The sequence below is a fragment of the Dromaius novaehollandiae genome, chromosome 5 (assembly GCF_036370855.1).
Source record: "Dromaius novaehollandiae isolate bDroNov1 chromosome 5, bDroNov1.hap1, whole genome shotgun sequence".
Taxonomy (NCBI): Eukaryota; Metazoa; Chordata; class Aves; order Casuariiformes; family Dromaiidae; genus Dromaius; species Dromaius novaehollandiae.
This window is the reverse complement of record NC_088102.1, coordinates 11,722,002-11,749,374: the sequence shown is the minus strand read 5'-3', so window position 1 is coordinate 11,749,374 and position 27,373 is coordinate 11,722,002. Positions and strand designations below refer to the sequence as shown.

The following is a 27,373-nucleotide window of genomic DNA, read 5'->3' as shown; positions in this document are numbered from 1 at the left end:
ATTGCTTCCAGATTTCGGTGAGGGTGTCAAAAGTGTTTTGTCGTCCTTCCTCCCCGCCGCAGACTGCATTGCGTGACATCAGCCCTAAACCGGTGAGTGTGCAGGAGTCAAACTACTCTATTAAGTTACACGCTTGCCTGTATTGAACTAAATTTAATTCCTTTTTCTCTCTTACCCAATGAAATTATGTGGCGCGGTGTAAGATAGGATTAGAAGTATATCATTATAGCAATTAATACTATAATGCCTCCATGATTAGTGTGCTACATTGAATTTCATGGATTTTTGCTCACTGTTGCCTAGATTTCCCTTGGGTCCTCTAGCCCAAACCATTGTATTCTTAGTAAATTAAATGTGAAATCACAGCAATATACTTAATAAATCCACTATCACCTGTACGGTGTATTAATAAATGAGCGCCAATACAACCTGTACGGCATCACACGGCAGCCCACGCTGCATGCGGCAGGGAGGAAAGGCCTTTTCTGCAGGAGACTGTGGCTTGCCTGCCGTGGCTTGCGGGGACGTCTGTCCGTCCTGCTCAGCTGCCTCCTTGCTGGTGGGGGGGCACAGGCTGGCTCGCAGGGGTCAGCCCTGAAATCGCACCCCCCGGCTGGGTTGGGCCTCCCCTCCCACAGTGGGTGGCCACCTCTGTGCCCCAGGATGGCTGGTGCTGCGAGGGGACCCAAAAGCGACCCAAGCCACCTTGTCACCAAACACAGGGCAGTATTGTGCCAGGAAGGACAAACCCTGGCCTTGCCACAGGTTAGTTGGACACACGCACACACACACACACACACACACACACACACAGCTCCCACTTTCCCTAACCCTATATTTTTAAACGTTTCCTTTGCAGACTCAGGCTAGGCCAGGCCTGCAGCGACACGCAAGATGCGGGCTGCGCACCCCCCGGGCGCAGGCACAGGCCCCGAGCCCGGCACGCAGGGAGTGAGCTCTGCCCCCACATCTACCCCAGGCGAAGTGGCAGCCTGGACCCGGGGCAGGGGGATGCATTGCAATGCAATGACCCTGCCGGGGCTTATCCAGCCCACCGTGGGCAGGAGCCCCCAGGGAGAGCCCCTGTCCCCCGTGGGTGCCCGGCCCCAAGAGCCAAGTCTTCCCTCGCCCCCCTTGGTGGGGAAGGGGGCTCGGAGAGGAGCCTGTTTGAAGTGGCCCTGATGGAAATGGGGTTATTGCAGAGGTACAGTAATGGCTGTCTGGTTATCTGCAGCCAGGGCTCTGTGGCGGGGAGATAAGATATTTATTAAGAGACCCGTTTTAATGCTCAGGGATCGCTTTCAGAGGGCCCAAGAAAAATGGACTTTATCTAGTCTATTATTATGTACAGTCACCCCGTTGATGTTTTACTTTACTTTAGACACCATGAATAAAAGCTAATAACTTTCCCTTCAGCTTGTTTATCGGCAAGACACCTGAGGGCAGCGAAGTGGGGAGATTTTTCGCTTTGTCAGGCATTATTGGAGAGAGACTTTCCGGGATTAGGGATGAGACTGGGGGCTGCACAGGGCCCCTCAGTGCCTGACTTTCAGGGCACATTTTGGAGCCGGGCCTTCCAGAGGTGCCTCCTAAGCACAGAGCCTGGGAAAAGGGGCAGACTATGGTGGGGAAGGGAGATCTGGTGGGCTGGACACCTTGTGGGATGGGGAAGGGAAAATCCTGTCTCCCTTTGGGGCCAGGCCAGGGCAGGTTGAGGGCTTGAACTTGGGTTGGACTGAAGATGTAGGGGACAGAGAGAAATGCCTCTGGCCTCCTCTGAAGTAGGCCATGAGCCTCCCCAATATGGCCATGTTTGTCTCTGCCCTGGGACATTTCCAAGCCTCTTTCCCCAGTGTACCGCAAATGACAGTTTTTGCCATGGTGCTGGTGACAGGCACCTTCCCACCTCCTGCTGAGCACTTGGGCTGAGGGCCTGTGCTGGAGACTTTTTTCCCAGACAGGTGATGTTCACACCACCATTTTGCTACAATTGCTTTTCCTTCTGCCATCCCCTTTGCCATCCTTTTCCCGCCCCCTTGGAAATGCGGCACCTTCCCAACATGGGGATCCACCAGGGCCAGGGGCATGTGCCACCTGTGCAGGCGAGGGCAGTGAGGAGGTGGTGGTAAACAGGACAGACAGGGGCTAGGTCCCTGCAGCCTCTGTTCCCAGGTGGGCTCAGGACCCATCTGACACCTCGGCTCATATCTGGCTTTAGATATCTCTGTCAGGAGTGGAGGCAATAAGGAAGTGAGAGGAATCGTTCCCCCTTCTCTGTAAGCCTCTGACCATCCTCCTCCTCCCCTCCAGTCAAGCATCCCTCCTGCAATTGCCTATGGAGCCCGGATCCTACTTCCATTGTAGGCAGCCACACATTAATTGGTCTCTCTTATCTAAGGCACAAGCTTTTAATCGGCTGAAAGCCCAGAACAAGGGGCCCAGTACAATTCAGGACAAAGAGAAGCTATGGCATCCTTTTGTAGCCTTAGAGTCTTAGATTATTCCCACCCTCCCTCCCTCCTTTCCTTCCTTCCTTCTCTCTTTCTCGCTCTTTTTCTCTCTCCTTTCCTTCTCTCTTTCTCTCTCTTTCTCTCTCTCCTTCTTTCCTTCTCTCTTTCTCTCTCTCTTTCTCTCACTCCTTCCTTCCTTCTCCTTCTCCTTCTCCTTTCCCTCGCCCTTGCCCTCTCCCTCTTCCTTTCCCTTTCCCTCTCCCTCTTCCTCTCCCTCTTCCTCTCCCTTTCCCTTTCCCTCTCCCTCTCCCTCTCCCTCTCCCTCTCCCTCTCCCTCTCCCTCTCCCTCTCCCTTTCCCTTTCCCCTTCCCTTCCCCTTCCCCTTTCCCCTTCCCCTTCCCTCTCCCTCTCCCTCTCCCTCTCCCTCTCCTTCCCCTTCTCTCCCCCAGCACCCACCGCCACACCGCACACGCCGGCAGATGTCCCAGCTCCCCTCCGAGCCGGCGCTGCGGGCGGGCACGGCCCGAGCTCTGCCCGGCTCCGCCTGCGCGGAGCAGCGCTCACGGCCGCGGCGCAGCGCGGGCCGGAACGAGGGGAGCGGCCGCTCCGCTCCGCGCCCAGCGCTCCGCACCCGCCGCCCCGCTCCGCGCCCGCTCCGCCCCGCTGCGCGCCGTGCAGCGCCGGAGGGGGGGGCGCCCGGAGAGGATCCGCGCGGCGGGTGCGCGCCCCGGCAAAGCCGGGCTGAGCAGATCATCCCGCTCGGTGTCAGTGCGGACGCCGGGAGCGGAAGGAGGCTTTTGTCGGGATGTGAGTTATCTGTTCAGCAGGAAAGTGCGGAGAAAGGGCTTAGTGCCCGGAGCGGGGCCCGTCCCCGCCTCCGCCGCGGAGCCCCGCCGATCCCGCCCGCCCCGCGCCCGCCCGCCGGCTCCGCGCCGAGCCCCGACGGGGCGGGCTTGCGCCCTCCGCGCCCCGGCGGAGCCCCCAAACGCAAGGGGGACCGGGGAGGGGGGGACAGGGGCGGGCTGGGACCGCGGGGACACGCGTGGGCGGGCGGCCGGAGACGGCAGCGTGCCGCGAAGGCTCCCCAGCGGCCATCGCAGACCTGCTTCTTCGCCCCCTCGATGAGGGCGAGCTCGCTCCCTCGTTGCGATACTCACCCGTGGCAAATAAAATTGAGCAGAAAAAAAAAAGGAAGGGGAGGCTTTTAGGGACGCGAAGACCGGACGCCATCCGGAGAGTGCTTTACCTCCGTTCCCTCAGGCTTTCCTTTCTTAGTATTTCTTTTTTCTTCCCCCTTTTTTTTTGTGCGTGTCTTTTCCCCCTCCTAACCTGACTTCACTGGCAGCTCTCCCCTCCTTGCGCTCACCTCGGAGGAGGAGGAGAAGGAGGAGGGAAAGAGAGCGAGAGAGAGGGGAAAAAAAAAAAAAGAAAGCCCTAAACCCACCCAGCAGCGGCTGGGGGAGGCAGGAGGCTCGCAGGGCGGGCGCCTGGCCAGCGGCGGCGGGAGCTGATGGCCGGCCGCGGGGGAGCAGGGCGCTGCCGGCCCCGCGCACCCAGCGCAGCGGCGGCCCCGGCCGCGACGGCGGCGGCGGCGGCGGGGCGCTGAGCGGGGCTCGCAGCCGCGCTCGCTCGCCAGGCAAGGTGCGCTGGAGGGGGATAAAACGGGAGGCAGAGCGGCGGGAGAGGCAGAGCGAGGCGGAGAGGCTGGTGGACCCGCCGCCCGGCTGCCGGCTGCCTAACCCCGGTCAGCAGCGCGCACCCTCTCAGAGGAAGGAGCAACTCCCCCGCGCCTGGCGGTTTTTTTTTTTAAGGGGTAGAGGGGGGGTGTTTGCCATTTTATACTTTTTTTTTTTTTTTTTTTTTTGTATACAAATACGTCGCGGCCGCTCAGGGAGCCGGGTATTTCCACCCCCAAACTATGGCTTTTCAAAAACCGCCCGATGCCTCCAACGCCACGAGGAAAAACCCCAGCTTGCTGGAGATCGGAGCCTTGTGCTTGGACTCGGAGATCATCTTCGGCTTCACCAGCCACCTCCTGCGAAGGAAGGGCAAGGTAAGGCGCGCTGCGCGGCTGCCGGCGGGGGCCTCGGCCCGCCCCGGCGGGGCCCGCGCAAAGGGCACCGCCAACTCGGCGGGGCGAAGTTGGCGGCTGCGGCGCCGGGCGGGTTTCAGCACCACGAACAGCCCGCGCGGCTCCGCGGCGCTGCGCGGGGGGCCGCGCAGCCCGGCCCGCGCCCGGGAAAGCGCCCAAACCGGGAGCGGAGGAGCGCGTGGGGCTGGCTGTCTCGGTGTTTCCAGCAGTGATTTTTTTTTTTTTTAATTTTTAAATAAAAAAAGAGAGGGTGGCTCAGCCCGGACCTCAGCCCCAGCACCGCGAGGGGAGCACATCCTCTCCTCTTCCCCCTCGTCCAACCTGACACTTGGAGGAGTTTTTTTGCAGCCGTTGCTTCGGCCCATGATGTATCTGAGCGAGTTACCGGAGACCCGCATGTCTCCGTGCGCAGCGGCGCGGGGCAGGCAGCCGGGCGGCGGCGCGGCCCCGGCCCGCTCCTCCCCTCGCCGCCCCTCCGAAACTTTTATGGGGCTCCAGGCGCCCGGCCCGCAGCCGCGGGGCCCCGAGGGCCCATGGCCGCAGCCCCCCCCCCCCCCGATGGGGGCATGCACGCTTTTAGGGGGCGGCTTGCTTGAGACACGCGCTCTAGAGAGCCAGGGAAGTTTGCGCGGCCGGAGAAGGTGCCTCTTGTTATTTACTTATTTTTTCTTATTCCGCACTCTCCGTGCTCGGCGCTGCTCAGCTCACCGCGGACCCCACCGCGCGGAATGCACCGCGCTGCGGCGCCCATCCGCGCAGCGGGGCTGAGGGAACAGGGAACAAGGCGGCTGCGCTTAGCAGCGCCGGGGGGAGCCGCCGCCGCTGCCGCCGCTGCTCCGCGGGGCCGGGGCCGGGGTCGGGGTCGGGGAGGGCGCGGGCGCGCACGGGCCCGGCCCCGCCGCTGCGCGCCGCGGCGCCGGCAGGTGGCGCTCGGGTCTCAGGGACGGCGCTGGCCGCCGGAGCCGCGCGGAGCCGCCGCCGCCCCCCGCCCGCGGCGCTCTGCCGACGGGGCTGCGGCCGGTGCCGGGCGCGCAGAGCAGGCGCGGACGGGACTGGCCGGGGGGAGCGCTGCAGTGAGCGGCGCATGCTGCTCTCTGGGGAAAGCTCGAGAAAAGAAAAAGAGAGAAAAGTGCTAAACATACGAGCCGGAGCGGCAGCCAAGGAGACAATTAGCCGCGAACGTTAATTTCTCCATCTGTCAGGTCGATTTTCACATATAGGAGCATCCGCGCGCGCCCGCGGAGCGGCCCTGGCTGCGCCCCGCGCATCTGCCCGCGGAGGCGGCGCGGCCCCCGACGGCGAGGGGCGAGGCGCGGGGGGGCAGGGGCCCGGCAGCCCCCCCTGCCGCCGGCCCTCACCGCAGCGCCCGCCTCCGCGCTCGGCGCCGGGACCGGCAGCCCCGACGCCCTCCGGTTTTTTCGCTTTCCCCCCACTCGGGGTGCGGTGTGAAGCAGCCGGCCGCGGCACGGCCACCGCTTTAGTCGCGCCGGTTGGGGACCAGATTTGGGTCACTAGGAAGAGCCCCAACCCTCCGCCCGAGCCCCGTCCCGCCCTAGCCGAGGCCCCCCGCCCCGCTCAGCCCACCCCCGCCGGCCCCTCCTCCCCGGCCCTCCGAGCACTTCGGCAGCTTTTTTCCGACGTGCGGCGGGGCTCCGGCTCCTTTCCCGTGCCGCCGTGGGGAGCGCACGCCTCCTCCCTCTCCCGCCCCTCTGCCGACTTCCAGCCCAAACTTTACTCCTCTCGCAACATGGGAGGCAACATCACCTAGCGCCGGGCCGCGGCAGCCTGGACGGGGGGGACCGGAGCGGCTGAGCTTGCGGCTACCGCCGGCCCCCGCCTGCGCCCCGCTGGCTCCCGCGCCCCAGATGGGCACCGCGGGCGGGCCGCGCCGCCGGGCGCCGCGCAGCCCGCGCTAGGGTGCGGAGCGGGGCGCATCCCCCCGCACCATGATCGCGGCCGCGGGCAGGAAGGCTGAGCCCCGGGCGCCGGGGGTAAGGCGACGCGAAAAGCGCTGGCTTTTTTCTTTTTTTTCTTTTTTTTTTGGGGGGGGGGTGTTGCGTTTGCAGCGATCCGCGGCGCTGAGCTCTGCTCTCTCCGCAGGTGGCGGAGGGGAGCGCGGCGCGGGAGCTCTCCCCGCGCAAGAGGCCGCCGGCCGCCGCCGAGGAGCAGCGCTGCGCCAGCCGGCCGCCGCCCGAGGGCGCGGGGGCCGCCGCGGGCGCGGAGTTCCGCCACCTGGAGCGGGCCGCGGCCGGCGGCTGGTGCCGCAGCTGCCAGGCCAAGCTGGGCGAGCTGCGGCGGCAAGCGGCGCGCCTGGCCGCCGCCGGCTGCGCGCCCGACGCCCTGCCGGTAAGTGAGCGCCGCGGAGTGCGCAGCGCCGAGCACCGCGGGCGGGGGGGCAGCGCGGCCGCGGAGGGGGCGGCTCCGGGCCGGGGGGGGGTCTGCGGGAGTTAAGGATCCCCCTTCCCGGCTTTGTCAAAGCGAAACTCGCTATAGTCGCCGGCTGCCAAAATGTTTAGGAAGGCAGCGGCGCCTTGGCAGGATGAGCGGCACGGGGAGCGAGCGCCGTCCAGGACGCGCAACGCCGAGCGCTGAACCCGCGCAGGGAGCTCGGGCGCCGGGCGAGCGCGTTACCCAGCGCTGCAGCGGTTGTCCTCGGCGGCCTTTGCCTCGCAGCCCCGGTGACACAGTTTCGGAGGCTGCAGCTGGGCTTTGCAGCACGTTCGCTGCTTTTATTACAAGCTGTCAGAAGCTGCGGTTCAGCTCCTCCTTCCAAGGAGGCCGTAAAAATGCGGCTGAAAATCGCACGCTCTCGTTTGGGGCAGGCCTGCTTTCTGGGCCCGGGAGACAGTCTGGGAAGGATGGGTTTGGTGGGCTTTGGCCGCCTGGGTGTTTGCGCACACCGCAGCGCCCGTGAGCTCCATCCCGCCTTCAGCCTCCCTCGGGGAAGCCGGGGCTGCATCATCCTCCTTGCACTTGTGCCGGGCGCTCGCATGTAGCTGCTAGTGAGCGGTAAAATGCGTGAGCGCTCCAGAGGTTTCATTTAGCATATGTGCAGCTTTATTTGTATTATCTGCACAGTTCTTCTTTATGTGTTTCTTTTCTGTATATCAGGGCTCTTTATTATTACTGCCTCTCTCCCTTGCTTTAGTAAGAGCATGTGAAACAAAATGCTTCAAAGGCAATGCAGGTGAAAAAATACACTGTCTTGACTAGACACCTTACAAGATCGTAAAGATTAGCTGACAGGGCAAAACGCAACAGAAAGTTGCAGTGATTCTGTTTCACGGCTCACAAAGTGTGTGCTAGGTTTTTGATAACATTTGGAAGTAACGTATTGTTTTCTAAACAATTCTTATCTGGATGTTTGCAAGAATGGGGGGGGAGGGTCTGGAGAGGAAGCCAAACCCTATTGACCTTCATTTTCATTCAAAGAGTTCCTGTATGATCTACAGAATTCCCATTGAATCTAAATATAGTTTTGTTTGGAAGCGCATTGTGGAGTGGTGTCAGGAGGCACAGCAAGGCCTGATCCAAACTCCTTTGAAATCAACTGGAGTTTTTCTCTTGACTTACGAGGTCTGGAGTGAGTTCTTACTTCTACAGTGCAAAAGCTCACGTATCTTGCTGAAGTCAGAACGGTTGGACCTTTTGTTTTCTGGGTTGCCATGAGCGGTGGAGAGAGGCTGAATTTCCCATTGGGAAGGGTGTGTGATGTGCCCCTCAGCAAGGAGTGCACAAAACAGTGCCCTCATCCTCGACTAGTTCTCGGCCTCAAGGGGAAAGAATAGTGTCCTACCTGCCAGTGGATCCTTGTCATGGGAAAAAAGGCAGCGGTACAGGAGAGTCGCCGGGCCTTGCCCAGGTGTGCAGGTGAGGAGACCTGTGAGCAAAGGCCTGTTTGTGTGGTCTCGTTTCTGCGAGTCCCCGGGGACTTCCTTGATAAGCACTTGATGATGGGTAAATTAAGCCTCCTTTTCTGCAGGGTTTCAAAGCATGCCTGGAGAAGTAATAAAATAGTAGTCATCACGGTGTCAAAACCTTGACAAAGTTGATCACAGGGTAATAGATACCTAGAGTTGACTTGCTGAGTAGCATGCAGTAGAGTTAGGAGGTAATTCATTTTTTTAATACATTTTCAAATGGTCATGATACTCCTAGCCTAACTGCAAGGTCAAAACCTGCTAGTCCTCGTGTAGTGAGCAGCTCTCCGGGAAGGAAGATGCAATAAACAGTCCTACTTACTGCCTTCTGAGTGCGAAGTAGGTTAGCAGGAGATAAGAGGCAGTAGTTCAGATACTCAGCTGCTGCGAATTGGCGTTGCAGGGAGAATCTGATGCAATATGCTGGCAGGTTGAGCACTATGCAATGTTTGTGCCAGAAAGGCAGCTTGCATTTTTTTCCCTTTCTTTCTTTCTTGTTTAATTATATAACAAGACATCTGAAAAAGCAGCTCCTCTCTGTAAGAGTTTCATGCCCATAAAATAAAAGTCAACTTATAGGTTGTTCTAATGTACTGTCAAGCCAAGTGGCTAGTGGATGAGTAAACAGCAGAAAAGCTACTGCTTGGAGTATGCTGCACACTCAAAGGATTCCTATGTCCTTTGCCATCATAATTAAGGGATCTTTCAGCACAGATTCAGAAAGATTTCCACACCTGGTTTAAAACTCTTTGGAAAGGTGGGTGGGTGCCTCAGAGATGAAAGAAGGGCTAGTTTCCTGCTGTTGATATCTTTACTGATGAAAGAGAGAAGTTGTATTATTATGCGTGGGGCAGCTGACAAGGGATTGAAGTCCCATTAGAATAAAAAGCCAACACACTGTTTGTTGTCTGCAAGGATAACAAATCTAATTGCTCGAGAGGGCTATGATTCATGCAGTTTATGTGTTGCTGTCCTTTCAATTAAATGTATTTAAAATATATAAATAATTTAAAGTGTCAGTACTCAGATGATGTGCATTGATTACAGAAGACTGTTAGTTGTTTGTGTCTTTGTGAAGTTCTCCAAATCCCTGTTGACCACTGATATAAAGATGCACCTCTTTGCTTATCTTAAAACTCTTGAATAAGACTCTGTAATACAAGATTTACTGCACCCTGCAATGTCAGTTCCCTTCTTTTTACTCTTGTTGTCTTTACAGTTTGCTGCCACAGTGAGGCCTGTATGTGAATCAAAATGCAATTTTAATCAAGCAAGGGTAGAAACAAGTAAAGCTGGAGCTGAAATTATTACAGATGAGCATTTCCATTTTGCAGTATCAGCATCAGTTACTGGATCATGTCTTGAAATAGTGGAGGGGAGTAAAAAAAAGGTGTCTTGGTTTATCTCTAATTAAAAGTTTTGTATTTGTCTTGCAGGCTGTATGCCTGGGGAATCGGTAATGGGATATGGGATCTCTTACCTCTGGGATTCTGGCTGGAGCTGAGACCTGGCTGTTAGCGCCTGGAAGTTGTTCCTGGTTGGCAGCTGTTGGGTGATCCATGTGAAATGAGTTGGTGGTCGCTGTCTCGCTCGCAGTTGGCAAACAGCCTTGTCACAAAACCACCACGACAATTATCACTAATTGGCATCATTGTTGGCAGTTTCACAAGCGAGGCTGAGGACTGAATGGGAATGTAGATTAAATTAGTAATAATAATGCTTAGCACCTAAAATCTTCACAGTACTTCACAAATGCTAATTAATTAATTTGCGTGATGCCTCTGTACAGTAAGCCCAAACACGCTGTCTTTTCTAAAGAGGTATATGTCAAAACGAGGTGTGTGTCTCAGAAAAAAAGGGGACAGGCAGGGACTGTCCTATACAGCGATGTATTTTTGCAGCTGCATCATTGGAACTAAACTCTGCACTCCCTCTGGTGCAGGCACAGCCATAAAGATATATGGCTACTTTAAGATGTTTTTAGCTAATCCCTTATGAGCAGAAAAAACTCTCTCAGTATGAGGAATGTGCACCTGACACAAATATATCCATGGAAGGGTATTCTACTGGTATAACTATTTTGGCTTAAACAAAAAATCATACTCGTTTATTTTGTAATAAAAGCAATTTTTTCACGACTACTAAAAAGAGGCCAAGATCAGAAAGTTCACTTTGCAAGTGATAAAAAATTGAAGAACATGTTTCTTCCAGCTCAGGAGTTCAGATATCTAATTTCAGCAGCCCAATTCTTTATGTTGTACCTACAACCAAGGCAGACAGGTGACAGATGCAGCATTATGGGGCAAAACTGAACATATAACCTGAGTTCAACTGAGTTCTTACTGTCCTCATTTTTGAGAGCTTCTTTTCTTCCCTACTTTTTTTTCCTGTCACATTGCCTTCACTGCACGTTACATGAGGGACACCACCGAAAGGAGATGAGGCTTCCAGGGAACTGGAGAAGCAAAGGAGTGAGTGCCTGTGCTCTTTCTTGCTGATGGGATCTGCTATGATCTGAGGGTGGGCATGGAGAATGCTCTTCCTGATTCCTAGGAGACGGAGTATCCTTTGTATTCCCAGTTGACCCACTAAGCGGTGGTTGGGAATAAAGAGGCCTCCTGCCGGTCCTGGCCTGCGGAGAGCCTGGGTGCCCAGGACAGGTCATTCCATGGCTAACAAACCATGAGTCATTTGAGGGAGCCAAGCAAGTAGCAGCCTGCTGTGTTCTTGGCAGCTCTTCCTTCTTGTGAGGTAGGTCAGCTCTGTGTTATACCAGCTAGAGCTGGAGGAAGACTGGCTCTTCCGGAAAATGGGGAGGATAGCGGTGGCTTTAGACACACTGTGCCGACTGGTGCAGAACGTGTCTTGACTGTGCAGATGTTGTGAAGTGCCGCGCATTACCCGTAAGCTGTGTAACCTCCCACTTAAATCAGGCTGCCTTAGGCTGTGAGAGGGTTGATTTAAGAGGATGCTGATGATTACTGGGCCTGGGTTTGAGAAGAATGGGAATAGGAGGAAAGTACTTGTTCCTTGTTTGGTAGGCAGTGTTAATGTCTGGTTACCAAGGAATTGTGCTGAAACTAATACTACTGCACATTTCCAGTCTTCCGTAGCGATCAGTGGTTGCCTCCCCTGTGGAGTTCGGTACAGGTTTTACCATCGCTGCTGTTGTCTGAATTGAACTCTTACCCTACACATTTCTTACCAAAGGGATGATCTCGTGGTACGCCTGCATGTGCCATTGATTGCATCACTTGAAAGGGAGATGACGAACAAGGTTTTGGGCATGGCATGCTCTTTCCCATGGGTTTCACATGTAAGTTAAATAGTCCCCCCATGCTTCCATGAGCACCAGAACTAAGGAAGCATGCTTTAGTCAAATGAACATTTTGCTCACCTCCTTTGTCCTCCCTATCCCACTGCATTAATCCCTGATGTCCCCCTTTTGTCCCCCAATAAGAGACAGCATGTTTTCTGGGTCATTGGGAGCTACACACATGCTGTTTGGCTGACAGTAAGCTGATACTCACTGGCCATCCGGCTTTGGAGAAACAACTAATAATGGGTGGGTCCTGCCCAGCTGCTCTCACTGCCAGTTTCTGGAAGTTGCAGCAACTTACCCTGAGCCTTCTGCCTCAACTTCAGATCCTTTGACGGTTCAAAAGTTGTTAAAGAGGGCTGGCAGCAAGAAGGACAAAGGAGGGCAATACATTCCTCATTGCTTTAGAAAACTAGGCTGAAAGGACAGAACTGAAGATTGCAGTGTTAATGAGTGAGGGCTCTGGAGGGCCAGCTGCACTTTATTATTCCCACCTTGGCTGCTCCAACAGCCTGATGTCAATGGCTCTTCTTGCCCAGGACTAGTACCAAGAAGAACCTGCATGATGCCTATTTGCCAGTGCCTGTCTCCTCACTGTTGTTTGGACTGTTGTGTGCTTCAGAAGTCGAGGGCATGTGCAGAATGCACAAGAGATGGGGAGTGGGCTTTGTTTCCTTAGGTTTCTCTTGCAGACTCCTGCTTCCCTGAAAGAGCAAGGGTTCAGTGCACATGGGAGCTTCTGTCAGCACTGGAGGTGCACAGGTAACAGATCTAAGCTTTTAGAAGCAAGCCCTGACTCTCTGTGGAGTTTGTTTTTTTGCCATGCCCATAGTTTTCTATTAATGCGACAGCCCTCTTGATTCAGTGGCGCGATCATCTACAATTGCAGAATCCAGATGACTGTTTAGAATCACCTTGCTGAGTCTTGGCTAGCCTTGGGGTCCTCTTTTACTGGGGGGGCTGTTTTTCTTTTCCTGTGAGGCTTTTCTATAATTGGATGGATGTGGATAAGGGGAATGGGAGAATCTTGTCTTTTTACAGATTCCTCTGTAGAGGAATCAACTTTTCAGGGCTCTTTACAAGCACTAAATGCACCTTAAAATGCTCTATATTTAACATTTCAAAAATGTGTAAGTGGAAAAGTGTTGTCTTAGTTAATAAATACGAAACTACAGGGCATTTCTTTTGCAATGCACTTTTAATATTTAATTTTGTGAGGGAGACTCTTGCAGAGACTTGGCTGTGGAGTGCTCCAGGCTGTGAGCTCAGATGTGGATTTCAGGTACGCGTGCGGCCTAATAAAAGGGCTGGCGACAGCGCTGCATCAAATGTGTTGACGTGAGCAGTTCACTTGTTTCAGTCAGTGCGGCAGTCCCCATGCTGTATCATAGGCTGTGCGACCTAATTGTAATGAGTTTGCTTTAGACATTTAGGATTTTCAAGCATGCCCTTTTAAAATACAGGTGAGCAGGATTATCTTGCAGTACAGATGCCTGAGGCAACAGACCTTCTCACTGGGGGATCTGAAGCGGGGGAGCTGGGGTTGTGCAATTAGCTCAAGGTACTGTGGTCTGCTGGGTAGCTGAGAGTAATTAGCATTGCTCTGGTTCTTTCTGTAGCTAATTCCTTCAGCACCCTGGCCTATTAGGGAAAAGGGAGGAAACACATAAACCATTTAAAAATCCCAGGGGGTGGAAAAGAGCATCTGCTCCTAACATCTGAGGTTACTTTGAACCTGTTGAAAGATGACTACATCTAGTTGCTTTATTGTTTTTGCCAAGAGTTTCCACCTACAGTGATCCCAACCTCTGACTTGCTAAGAGCGAGGCTGTGGGCGGCACTAGTCATCCTCTCTCCCCCAGCCCGCAGCAGCTGATCGTGATGGGCTCTCTTGGCCTGACAGTGCTGTGGATCAGAGTGGGAATGGCTGAAACTGCCAAGAGATTTTTCTTTCCTGAGACCGGGATCGCCCACCACATACGCAGTTGCTGTATGGGTCTGCCGCTGCTTGGATGCCCCGCAAAAACTGCACTATGCGAGTCCGAATCCTTTTTTGCACCGCGAAGGTGCTGACGTAGTGAGGAGCCAGCTAGCACCTGACTTTTCAGCTGATGATGAACATTTTGTCTTGAGTAGTGAGTAGAGACGTTGCTTCACCCTGTCCAGAGAAGGAGAATCTTCTATCTGGAACTGCCTGTGTGTCTGAAATGAAATATTTTTCCATAAGGATGCTGTTGCCTTTTTGCTGCCTGGGAATTGGATTACCTTCATGATCTAGATCTATTTGGATGTTGCTCATATTGAGTGCAGCAGACAGCTGTCTGGGAGTATCATATCCTCATTTTTTTATTTACCAAAAATCTGTGGAATTTGATTTGTCTGAATACTCTCCGTGTCCTCTGACCTCAGACCTGCAGCACTGGAATAGCTGTTTCCTACTTATGTTGCCAATATATCCCAAAACGGAAGGTGTTTGGGGGAAGGCAGGAGTCTTCTGTCTGCCATTGGCTGGACCCATGATCAGGAAAAGGCTGGTTTCTGTCACAAGTGTCTACTAATTTTGTAAGGTCTTTCAGAGGAGTAGCTGAGGAGAGAAAAGTTGGGCCTTACTTTGAGAGCTACCACATCTCCCACTGGCTTTGTCAATGGGAAGAGCAGTGTCCCATTAAGACACTGGATAAGGATGCGGGACCTGAATTTGTGTGGTGGGGACTCTCTCTTGCCATCCGTTTGTACAGCACTGAGCATCGTGGACTGCTGATCTTAGCTGGGCTGTCTGACTGCCAGGGACCTCAGGTAATCCATGAAAACAGAAATAGTCCCAAAAATCTGTTGGTTAGCGAAGAAGGGGTGTGGTGAGGCGGTGGAAGGGGCTGAGGTGCTGCAGGGGTGTCCAGGCGACCTGGAGCTTGCACAAGTAGGAGGTTTACGACCAGCCCAGGATGGTGGATGAGAGCCGTAATGACCATATCTAGAAGGGGCTCATCCGCACACTGCGCCGCGAGGACGTGTGGCGAAACTAGAAAGCTGTGTTGTAGCAAGCGTGGCGGGTCCTTGCAGTAAATCAGGAACTCCTAAGTGCCTTCAGTCCCTCATGCTGCCGTTGAAATTTATGCCGAAGTGTGCTACTTATTATTTTTTCATTTAAAATGAATTATTTTTCAATGGAAAAAAGGAGAAAAATTTGCAGAGAAAACCAAGAGCAAAGCATTCAAACGATTATCCCAAGCAAGGGGAGGATGTCACTTTGCAGCAGTAATATATTCTTCTTTAAGGTATGTGAAATGAATGTAAACTTTTGGTGTATAGTTATTTTGACTGGATTCTTTGCTTTGAAGCTTCATGAACTTTTAAGGCGTCCAAGTGGCAGATGTTCATTTTTATGCTGGAAAAAGAGTATTTAACCAGTTTAAATATAACCGTCTCTTCCAGGCAGCTTAATGCCGTTGTTGCGTGTTTATTTTGTCACTAAGAGCCTGGTTGTAGCACATGTATCACTCTAATGTACGGGTGAATCAGCAAAATCGCAACACTTGCTCACCAAAAAGGCTGAGGTGCACACAATTATCCTTCTGTCTGAGTCAGGCCTTGAAATGAGCCTTTGATCCGCGCTGCTGGAATTTGGCAGGGAGCTCCGAGTTCGGCCTGGGGACGGGAGGAATCGCCATGTGCCAATACCTGTGCGGGGTGGGCTGGAACGCTGGACGGCTGTGGGAGAATGATCAATTTTCATTTAGCTCTTAGCAAATCTCCTAACGTGGACAGGCTGGGAAGTTTTGTCGGAGCAAGACTGGGACGCGGTACCTCTAGCCAGGCCGAGCGTTGAGTGGCTTGCAGCGGTGACCGTGGAAGGGAAGCATTAGCCCCAGGTTTCGCAGCATGCAAAAGATGATGTTTAAATGTGTTTCCTGCTTTACCACATCGTGCAGTTTGTTACAGCACGGTTTGTGTCGCCGTCAGTGTGTATATATTGATCAGTGCTGGTTCTACTGTAAATGGGTAGCATTTGGCTTTGTGTTTTAACAGTCTTTTGGGAAGTTAGGTATGTTCAGTTCGTGTGTACTCTTTTTATTGCATAGTGTTGTTCATATTGCGTTGTGTGTTGTAGTACATGTATTTACTCTTTTTAGCACTGTTGCTATTCTCCTGGACCCCAGAGTCAGCAGTTTCTTACACCATAAAATGTAGCTTTATCAAGCAAAATTTTTGGCAGGAGTGGACTGCTTTTGCCTCTTACATGACTCATGACTGGTGGCCGTGCCAGCCCTCGGCAGAGCCGTGCTGCTGAGTTGTCTGTGTCTCCGTGCAAGGGAGCGATCCTGCGGGTGGCTGACGTTAGCGGCACAGGGCCACCCTGGTACTCGGCCGATTCCCATCCCGGGAAAGAGCGGCTGTCAGAAATACGAAGACATGTAAGTGGCTCGTATGATCAGGAAGTCTGGCCATCCTTGTTTCAGTTAACTTACTACTTTTGGGTCCCTCTGCACTGCTTGGTATGGTATGGTGAAAGCGTTCAAGCTCTTTCTGCTGTAGGGCTTGGGCCCTCTTTGAGTGCTCTGTGACAGCCCCTTTTTAGCACCAAATTGGCTGGCGTGACTAGTGTAAAAGCAATTGCTTTTATCTACGGCCTAACTGCAGCTGGCTATAGTGAGCGACAGCCCAGATTCCAGGAGAAAAATGGCCCAGAGCCAGACCTAATAAATGCATTTAGTGCTCTCCCCATGGGGCCTTTGGTAGGCTTTGGTGTTGAGCTGGCTCTAGAAGCCAAGAGCTTGCAGCAGTAGGCCTGGGCGGCCAGTTACCCAACCCAAACTGGGTTCATCCTGCACAGTTTGTTTCATGAAAGTAGATGATTTTCAGCAGCAATGAATAACGAAAGTCAGATGGAGCTGGCCTGTTTCCAGCAGCTGAAGTTTGACCTATGATGCCAAATCACCTGGCATCCATATGACTGAAGAAACTGTATGGAGATAGTTGAGTGAGTTAATCCTAGGTGGCCAAGGCAAAGGGGATTTTGCTTCCCATGTGGAGAGGACGCTTAGGATAACTGTAAGGAACACGCCAACCTTTGCCTGTGTTGTATTGACAGAGCAGCAGAGCTGTGCTGGTGTTTGGCCTGCCATTAGAAAAAGGGAAGTTTTGGTTGACTTAGATATTATTTGAGAAGTGTCAGCTGTGTTGGGATATTGCATCAATTTTGCGTTAAACACACGTGTTTGTGGAGAGAGCTGGCTGCCCTGACTGCGGGAGCTAGGACTGCAGGGACAGAGAGGAAGCTGAGCTGGAGGTCTGATGAGACCCTCCCACCATCCACGTATGCCCTAAAGCTGAGTGCCTTTTGAAGAAGAGAAGTGTTTTTACACTGCTGCCCAGCCCTGGGCTGTCTGGTCACAAGGAAACAGTCATAAGTGATGAGGAATGAATTTGCTCTGTGCTCCTGGCAGGAATCCATAGCAGCCTCTGAAGGATGGAGGTGCAGGTGCCTTGCATTTCCCACCCTCCTTTCAGAGCGATGCCCCTTTTCCTTTGCTGAGCTGCAGGCAAGTAGATGGGAGAACTGGTTTATCCCAAATATCACTTTTAAGATGAGGTGTCTTTTAGCCTTAATATGAACTATGGGTGTTGCAGAATTTCTGTAAACTAAAATAGCTTGAAATCTATATTGTGGGTGAAACACAGGGCAAAATTTTGCTTTTAGCTTGTAGTTAAATATAAAGTTTAAACTAGGCCTGGAATCTCCAGTTAAAATGCTCAGGTGCGAGTGTAGCTTCACAACTGTGAACACAGAAGTCAGCTATTTCACTCTCTTTTGCTGAAGATTTTGTTGCAGAGAAAGGAGAACGCATTTGACACTCCTCCAACAAGCTCTCCCAAGGGTAATTTTGTGTGGATGATAGAGTGGCATGGAAACGCTGTAAGATATTGTCCTTTTGTGGGTTTTGTAAAGAGGAGATACAGTTCAAGTAACTTACAATATGCATGGAGTCTCGGCAGTCTGCTGAGAGAGCTTCCTTCAGCAATTACCTATAAGAGTAAAATAAAAAGCATTTATTATTGATATTCACATTCCACATATTAAAAAAAATTTCTTCTGATATTGTTAATTTTTTATTTGTAGGCTCCAAAGGAGTGTAGAGTAAGACAAATGTGGAGGGGGAAGAAAAATTATATGACTTAATGTATGAAGTTTACATATTCTTGGTTTGATGGATTTATGGTTTTTAATTACACTGTCATGTTTTGCATTGGGATCCCTGGAGGCCCTTTCTGAATTTCATGCTTATGCTCTTATAAATATGAGATGCTTTAACCTGCAGCCTTGCGTATTCTTACTGCCATTTGACTGACCTCTGGTGAAGCTGTTTTTTATTCAAGAGCTTAAAGTTTGAGACTTTAACAAAGAGCTAAATAGCTAAAAACATTTTTCTTCATTTAAAGAGTTTCTCAGGTGATGTGTTGTACCTGTGGAATATAGACTGTGAATAGCTTTTGCTGCTTTTTGGCGCGAAAGAATGGACTTTGCGCTTGGCACATGCCAGTTCGCTCATGATTGTGTGTAAATTGGAGCAGCACCTTGGCTGCTCTTAGCCTGTGGCCTTACTGGCTCCCCGTGGGCTGTCTGGCAGTGGAAAATAGCCATGTCTTTGGTAACAGCCCTTCAGGGAGCCATGACTGGGTTTAGGGAAGAGTATTTTGAACGATATATAGTCCTGAATCTGGCTGTACATCTCTCTACTTCTGTCTTCTGTTACATATGGCAGTTGATTTTCATTTCATGACAGTTTGCATCATGGTTCATTTATTGAAAGTGGAATCAAAGCCCCGTGTTAACAGGTGGAAAATGAAGGCTGTTGGCTCTGTATAGTTTCAGTTGATTTACACTGGTGAAACAGGAGGAAATCAGACTGCAGAACTCGATCCATGAGTGTATTTCCAATCTCTCTCTGCGTAGGTGTAGCATTACTTCTATGTGCTTTTTTCCAGCACATCCTCTTAATTTTTCCGTTCACCGGGAATATGATCACCTGCTTGTGGAAGAGATTATAATGCCAGGGTCTATTTGGTAGAGCTAAGACATAGCTTATCCAAGTCTGACAGCGGTTTATCTATGAGGCATATGACCCATGCTGGTGATGCTCAGACTTTCCAAAAGAAATTTGCCTTTGGACTGACACCTATCTTGAATACTCGGCCCAACCTGTGGCGTTCGAAAACAGCTGAAATGAGAGAGAGTGGGTGCCTATTGGTGCCTCCCTCTGAGAAGACAGTAAAAGGACACCCGAAGAGCAGAGTTTGTGCCATGCCAGCAGCATGGTATTTGAGCCCCGTCTCTGAGATTTGTGCTCTATATCCTTTTACTATCCTGGCCATAGCCGTTACTAAGTACACACAGCCTAGGAGCAAAATCGCTCTGATTTGTGCTGCAAGAATTTATTTGGGCTGCAGCATCTTGCTGACAAATCTTTTGATGACATGAAAGATATGTTATAGACAGGGCGGGCTTTTCTGACCTGCCCCAAGTCCTCCACTGAGCTTTTTATCACTGTGGGAGGGCTTGCCGCTTCTAGCGTTGGATGCAATGGAAAGTGTGTAGAGTAGACAGTTGGAGAACTGTAATGCAGAACAGAGCAAACCCTTGACCTTGGGAAGTGAATACAAATGAGAATGCAGGAGCATTGTTTTCTGAAGTGATGCACTGGAATATCTTTATTTTTCTGTTTTCTTTTTGTAGCTTCCATTTTAATTCCCCTTGCTAGTCCAGGTTCTGTCTGATTTTTCTTTCCCCGTGCCGCTGGAGTGACAGCCCTGCTTGCCGGTGTTTGAACTAGTCCAGGGCATCCCCTCTGCTTTCTAAAGGCTGTACTCCTGCTTTGTTTGGCAGCAGTGAAAGGGCTGGTGCAGCAGGTCATCTTGTTAAGCATAACGGTACAGAAGCAGCTCATCCACATCTAAGGAAGGAGGCTGAAAAATGTCTATGATTGTTCAACAAGAAAAAGTGTAAACCTACCGAGTGAAAAATCAGCTTCTTTCTTTGCCTCAATGGGATTCTTTAAGTCTTTGCAAGAGCACAAGAGTTAAGGTAATCCTGATCTCACAGAGGACTTAACCCAGGAGTCTTGTAGCTCAGTGGAGTACAATACAGGAGTGAAATCAGTGTGAGATTAGAATAAGCTTCATTATCTTCAAAGAATGTTTACTTAATGGTTTGGGAATCGCTGTGTTTGTAGGTAGAGGTAGGAAATGTCCTCAGGCAGGTGCTGATAGCATTAAACAGACCCCTAACATTGCTCCTAGAGCCTCCTTACTTGCGCATGTGATTCTCCCACCCAGATGCCTGCTGGGCCAACGCTGCCTTGTGCTTTTATACACCCTTTACAGCGGTCTTTAAGAGATTGCCAAGGTGATTTTGGATAGCGAGGGCTGAACCCAAGCAATATCCTTGTTATTTCTTCCGTGTCTTGGCAACTTTAGCCTTTACAGCATAATTATGTGGACAGTCTTTAGCCTCTGGCTTGTTTTCTTCATTGTTTTCCTGTAATTTTCTTCCAAATTCCTGTTAATTTGCAGGGAAGATGTACTTGCAGGACGGCTTCTGGAAGTGTACCTTCTAGTTAGTCTCCTTTAGTGTCTGTCTATGGGATGAGATGGATGGTAAGGGAGAAGGAGGTTGTTACCCAGCTTTTCAGTGCTGGGTTATTAGCGGCATGTCCTGTGGGGCAGCGCAGTGGGTGTCGCTGCGCAGTGCCAGTTTTGCGGGCAGGCACGTTCTGGCAGGGGAAAGAGGCATGGTGATAATGGCCTCCATCCGAAACCCTACCTGGGTAACAACCGGAGGAATCAGCCTCTACAGATGTTAGGGCTGTATCGTTTGTATTTTTCCTATAAAAATACATCTATAAATTTTCCTTAAGATGGTGTTTAGAGAAATTTTAGAAGTGCCCAATCACAGACAAGTTTGGTTAGTTTAAAATCTAAAGAGATGAGCAGTGTTGTCTAACCTTGGATGTTTTATCTATCACTTGTAATCACATGAAGTACAATATGCAGTTGGTTTGGATTTTTGGAGGATTCTCGTGTGGGACTTGGTGCTTTTCTGTTTTTTCCATCTGTAGAGTTCCTTTTGATGGCAGTGAAGCTGCTTATGATCTGCAGTAAAAAAGGCAGCTTGATGTATAGGCTGCTATGTAAAAGCTGCAGTGAATTTAATTTGGAACCAGTTGGGAGGTATAAACATGTTCCACATGCAAGTGTTTAGCTCTTCTATTTTTCTCATGAAAACATTAGTGTAAAAATGGTCTTTAGAGCAAATTTATGCTTCCTTGGCATTTTTGTTGGAAGGCAGAGCAGCGATGCAGCGTTCCAGGCAGAGATTTTTTTTCCAGGCTGTTTTGAATGCTTGTTTGATGCTGAGTCTTTGTTCAGTCCAGTCCTATGTCATTAATGACTCTGGAGTAACTAGGTATGCAGAGCTGGAGGAAATCCTGTTTTATATGTTCCTATTCTAAGAGAGCCTCAGTAGGGATAACAATAATGCCACTTAGTGAGGTAATGTGTAAACATAGTAACAAATAAAAACGTGCTTACTCCTTACCAAAGCAGAAAAATAGCTTACGAAGCATGATGTTGTCTTTGATATGTGTAGATAATCTGACCTGCTTCAGTCTGTGGAATAAGGCATTAGCTAAGGGATCCAAAACAGTGTCTTGCAAAGAACCTGTCCCTCTGGTTGTGAAGGAGTTGTCAGCGAATGTTAATGAGAATTAAAAAGAAGTAGGACCCCCATCATAACCCAGTGAAGTCAGTTGAAAGGCTTGCCTTGACTTCAGTGGTCAGTTGATTCCTGTTTGAGGTTGAGAGTTGAGTAGCTCAGTGCAGTGTGTTGTCATGAGTCCAAGCAAGGCTGTCGCTTCCAGTGAAAGCGGTGGGTGGTGCGTGGTGAAACTGGTGAAACCTTGGGTTTGTATGTGTCTTGACGTTCCTCTCAAGATGCCGTGGGAAAGAGAAAATGAAGGTGTTCCCTGTTTTTTCCTTCCCTTTGCTGAATGAAGCAATTTTCAAGAAGGACCAACTTTCTCATAGAGGATCAAATTCCTTTACCAAGTTCTTAAGGAAGTCAAAGCTTGGATTTAAAGGTTTTGATCTTGGTAAGTAGATGGAGAGCAAGTAGAAAAATGGGATGAAATTTTGTAGCAATTCTGGGAAACTATTGAGATTTTTGGGGAAAAAAAAGAATTTTTTCTTCAGCCAGCTTCCCTTGGAGCGTGTGTGAGTAGAGAGAAACGTCCCAACACCAGCCTGCTGGTACTGCTTGTGCTATGGACTTCCCTAGGGATCTAGCGCAAGCCAGCTAGCATTACATTTTTGGATTTACTTACTCCATTTAGCATATGCATTTTGCTCAGCATGCCTTTACAGACTGGTGAATTGCATGCGTATATACCATAGCTCTCCTGTTGGCCTTCCTTATATATGCACTGTTTTTATGTGTATTACTGTGGTGCATACACTTAAAAATTATGTCATTAGTCTCCCTGCACCATCATTATTTTTGGCTGTTAAACAGCAGTGATCACTTTTCTTTGAATGAGTAGGCAGTCATACTTGTGTCATATTTTAAGAACACTTGGAAGATATAAACCTCTTTAAGTGGTGTGATTTATCTTGTTTTGCTTTATTTGATTTCTTAAATGTCAAACACTTTTAAAAGTTCCTGAGGTTTGCCTCTTTTCTCTGGGAAGTGTTTGCTGAAGAGAAGCCAGCTGGTGTGCAGAAAGCTTTGCTCTCCGAAGAACTGGACGTGTAATGAGTTTAGCTGGGGAGAAAGCAGTGACAGTTGCCCTTGGCTTTTCCCTCCTCCTTCCCCCTCCCCCCCCCCCCCCCCCCCCGCAAAAGTTGCCATCTCACTCTGTTGGTTCAATGCCGCAACACATTTACCTGTGAAATGCCCTTCAGGGAGCGAAAAATGCCTAAGGAACAAGAGAAGATCCCGTGCGAAGAGTTGCCTGGCATTTGGTTGACCTACGCTGACAGGTCCCTACATAGTCTTAATTCCTGCCCCGTTGAAAGAGGACCTGATGCACAGAGCTGCTGTGTGGTGACCCCCTTCCAGTGCGTGGGGGTGCATGGGCATGTGCCCTCCCGCCTCTGCCAGGGCTGCAGCTACCTCCAACGTTTCTTCTCTCCTGCACTTTTGGTGGAGACAGCCCCCACCAGGAAACCTTGGTGAGGGGGAGCCCCTGATGGTGGGAGGGAGCTGGGCAGGCCACGCTGTGGAGGAGAAGGTTGGGTTGGCTCCCTTATGCAAAAGGTACTTCATGGTGGAGTATTTAGAGTAAGGAAGTGAAGGGGTGAATATGCATTTGGCATCACATGCTTTTAAGTGCCTGGTGGAAAGTGCAAATGGGAGGTGACTGTGTAATGTGGACTTGAAGCATCTCCCTCCCCTGGACCCCGATAAGTACGTGGCTCCAAGATGTAGGAGGGAGGGAAACTACCCATTAACAGCTGCTTTCCAGAAACACTTGAGATTAGAGTCTAATGAGTACGTATCACCCCTAGTGTATCTTACTTGTTTCAGGTTATGTTGTGATGGCAGCCCTGATCGTTATCTCGTATTAATTTTCTAGAGCGTGATGTATGTGGATACACCTACTGCACTCCGAGATTTCACTGCAAGATTAGAGACATGTTTAGGAAATTAGCAATGAGAGAAAAACACGTAATTAAAAATGATATCAGTTTGGAAGCTCATCCATCTTCAGCCAGCTTGCTGGAATAAAAAGAAGTCTTACACAATGCTTAGTGGTGGGAAAACAGACTTGGCTTTCTATATTTTAAACAGGAAGGAACTATTTAAATGAAAGACTTAACAATAGTAATCAAGGCATTTGCTTGGGAACGCTCATTGCATGTTGTAGCTGCATAGTGTTGAGGTAACCTGAACCGTATAAAGCTAAGACAGATCTTGTATTTGTTTTCTTTTAATGATGTCTCCAGACGGAAGAAATTTTCTTTCTGACTTTTTCGGACCCTTTTAAAAAGTAATTGGGTTCTTGTACTGAAAATAGCATTCACATTTTGAGATAGTCAAATTTACATATGCTGAGTATTGGCCATAGTGTTATGAGGTTGCACAGTTAGCAATTTATTTGTTTCCTGAGATGTGCAGTTTTATGTGAAATGTCTTAAATTCAGAGGCTGCACCAGAATTTTAGCTCTTCATTCCCAATGACCATTATAAAATTGCCATATGCCTAAAAATGTGCTCAGCACAACTGTGATTGTTCAGACTCTGAATCTCCTCTCATTTTACGATGGGATCCTTAGTTTAAAATAAAATTATTCCTCAGCAGTAGGAGAAACACCATTTGGTTATATATGGTTCATTATAAAATGAGGTAACTTGAAGCATTTCAAACGGTACACATGCTTTATTTGAGTTTTTATGCCATTTTTGGTGAACATTTATCAGTAACATGTTGTCATTTTTGTTATGATATGTCCATAAACTCCATTATCTTTCTCTTTGGTCCAACTTATAAACACATAGAAAACCTAAGCAGATGTCGAAGCAATAACCAGGTGTACATTGTAGTACTTTGCAAAGTTTTAATTGCTGCAGGGATATTCTCTAGTTAATGGATTTGTTTATTAAGTGTTTCTATCTGTCATGTCTTATACAGGAGCTTTTTTTAAATGTGGTATTTTCAGGCTAAATCTGGCTTTTCGGTCTGGGGACAGCCTCTATGTAACCTTGCAGAGGGAAGTACTTTCTGGCTACAATGCCCGTAGCAGTGTAGCTGCAGAACTGCTGAATCACATGTTGTGCAGAGCTCTGTGTAATTTGGGATTTTGATAAACTCATTGAATTTTTTAGGTTTGTAAGTTTGGCAGGTGGGGGCCTGAGTCCCAGCTGGGCCTTTGAATGGTACCACTGTATAAATATTTACGCTTGCCTCTGTAGTCATTTTGGCATAAGGCCGAGCACAGAAAGGGTGGCCTCGTGGTATGCAGGATGTCTCTGACTTTGGCTGTGGAGTTGGAGCAGAAGCTTCTTTCTGCCTTTGAGTGCCTGTTGATTGTGGCCAGTGTGTGTCCAGCTTTGAGGAACATTGGCTGTTGTTTTCTGGGAGGCGGGACGATGGGTGAGAAGGGTATGTCTGGGATGACTTAGCAAAGACCTGCAGTTCTCAGCGGTGGTTGGGGTGGGGGAAGCTTGAGGTTGGTGACCAAGTGACACTTCTTGTCCGGGACCGACTGCTGTGGTGGAGAGCACCAGCAGTTCCCTTGGTGTTTCCCATACCACTTGTCCACCAAGAACTGGCTTTTCTGAAGGGGTGTGAGGGTGGCTCAGTCTCCCTTGATGGTCACTTTGGGGACTGCATTGCTGAAGGTGGTGTGGGGCAGATGTGGACGTTGCTGGAGGATGCCCTGTGCTCACTGCCCAGAACAACCGCGTGGTAGGAAGAGAAGACTCCTGGGTTCATGTCCCTTTGCTGCACCGTGGATTTGGACCCAGGCCAGGCCATGGAGCCAGGACTGTGTCTTTTATGAGTGATATTATGTATTGATGGAATAAAGAGAAAATCTTTTCCTCGGAATTAAATAATTGTTTCCTTGATGAAAGGACTCAACATCTGGCTCTTATGCTCCGTGTATTTTGTCATGTAGATGTAACTGTTTGCTTTGTTCCTTGCAGTAATGTTAACTTATTAATGTATGAAGCTGTTTCCAGGTCAGTGGAAAACCACATATAAATCTTTATTACATGTACTTGATTGTCGTTAACTCTTTATAAGATATAATTAGTGTCCGGTAATCATATTTTGGTACTGTTGCTCTGATTATACTGGTAGTTAGTGTGCAGTGCAATTCTGGTTTTATAGAGTGAAGCTAATGTTAGGTTGATTAAAATAAAGGATAAACATCAGCCTTTGTTGTTGGCAAGTGAATTCTCTCACCTTTCAGCTGCTCTGTTTCTTTGCCTCCCGCAGTTCCAAGATGTGACTGTCTGCCAGGGAGGGGACTGTGATTAAAAAGCAGTGATTTTTAATATGTGATGCTTCAGGGTGAAGTGCAGACACTTTCAATAACGGCGTCTGCAGTGGGAGGGAAGAAGTGGATTACGGCAGGGTCTTCAAGGACGGTGACTTGGCCCAAGCACGAATGCCTAGAAATGTTTTGATCCTCTTGTAATGAATAGCTGCTGGTTCCTGTTGTTGTTTCTGTTTTGATTGAGTGCCCAGCCTACATATGGCGGAGATAGGATGTTAGGGCAGGGAAAGGAAGTAACTGTCAAAAGTGCGTCTCCCTTAGGAAAGCAAGAATGTGAAGGCATGGTAGAATTGGGGTTTAAAAGCACTTATTTTGCTTTGGTTTTCATAGTGCTCTGACTGTATGCAATTTTCTGCATTCTGGGTAATGGAAAGTTGGCCCCAGAGGAAGTCGCTTTGTAAGTCAAGTTTGGGATTATAAAATCAATCATTGTTGGGTCACTAATTGGTGTGGAAGATAGGAATTTCCTATACAGTATGATAAGTTCATTGGTTTTTTGGCAGTCTGTGCAGTGAGCTGTTTAGCCAAGGATATTCTTTCCTGGTTCTGTTGTTAACTCAGGAAAAGCATCAGGTCATTTATAGTTACACCCAGCTCGCTGGTAGTAGTAAGGAGGAGGGGGAAGCTCGACATCCTACAGAATCTGCATGTGTTTTATGAAGTTTGTTTTCATCCCTCTGTGGCATGATAGTGAAGCTTGGCAGCCACATGGTAATAGGGAAGATGGATTGCTCTTGGTGTTAAGCATCTCGCATCTCTGAGTTTATGTCAACACGCGCATTCTTCCAGCAGCAGCATCTGGCTCGTTGGCAGGATCTGCGGACAGTTGTTCGGATCGCTCTGGAGGTGCCTCTGGCTGTCATGCAGCTGCTGGCTCGGCCGAGCTACTTTGTTATTCTAGCTGGTCCTGTTTTTATTTATTTATTTTTGGGCTTACCTTTGATTGTGACGAATCGCTTCTGCGATTGTGGTCTTGAACAAATCCTGCCGACCTTTTTCATGCAGGGACCTCCATGAAATGCTGATGTGAATTCGTATCAGTGACGAGCTGCTGATTGGAGCTGGAGAGGTGACATCCCAGGCTGTGCCTTCTGTGCAGGTTTTCCCTGTGAATCATGGCATCAGTCTTGTGAAATAAAACACACATTTTTGAGCATATCCTGCATAATGCATTTCTCTGAGACTAGAGCTGCAAGCATAAATCAGATTTTACCAGCACAGAGTCAGTGTCCGGGATGGTGCTGTCTCATGAGCTGAGTCCTGGAATCGGCCACTCCGATTTCTCAAATTGATCAGAGACAGTAAAGTTTCTGGCGCGGCTGATATAATCTGGCACAGGAGCAAAGCATAGTGCCTGTCAGCTCTGGATTTACATCATGTGAAGTGCTGTCCCTGTAAGTTTGATTGTAAGTTTTTATTCATATACCTGTACTTTAAAAACATGATTCTTTCAGAAGTACAGTGGCTTTGGAAGATGTGTACATCAAATGAAAGTGAGTGTTTCCTAAAATATTACAACATCTGTTTTCGTTAAATA

General features: G+C 49.8%; 1 protein-coding gene across 2 annotated transcripts in view; it reads left to right on the top strand.

Annotated features, from left to right (window-relative positions):
• Positions 1–4,319: 4,319 nt before the first annotated feature.
• The window catches only part of KIF26A (kinesin family member 26A), a 102,482-nt gene continuing 79,428 nt past the window's right edge, over positions 4,320–27,373 (top strand). The window contains exons 1-2 of one of the 2 annotated variants that reach the window (XM_064512019.1): positions 4,320–4,503; positions 6,643–6,888. In XM_064512019.1, the coding sequence (XP_064368089.1) occupies positions 4,369–4,503; positions 6,643–6,888 (381 nt within the window). In that variant the 5' untranslated portion in view covers positions 4,320–4,368. Of the gene's footprint in view, positions 4,504–6,138; positions 6,534–6,642; positions 6,889–27,373 lie in introns of those variants that run through there. The other variant, XM_064512020.1, reaches the window with a different exon arrangement.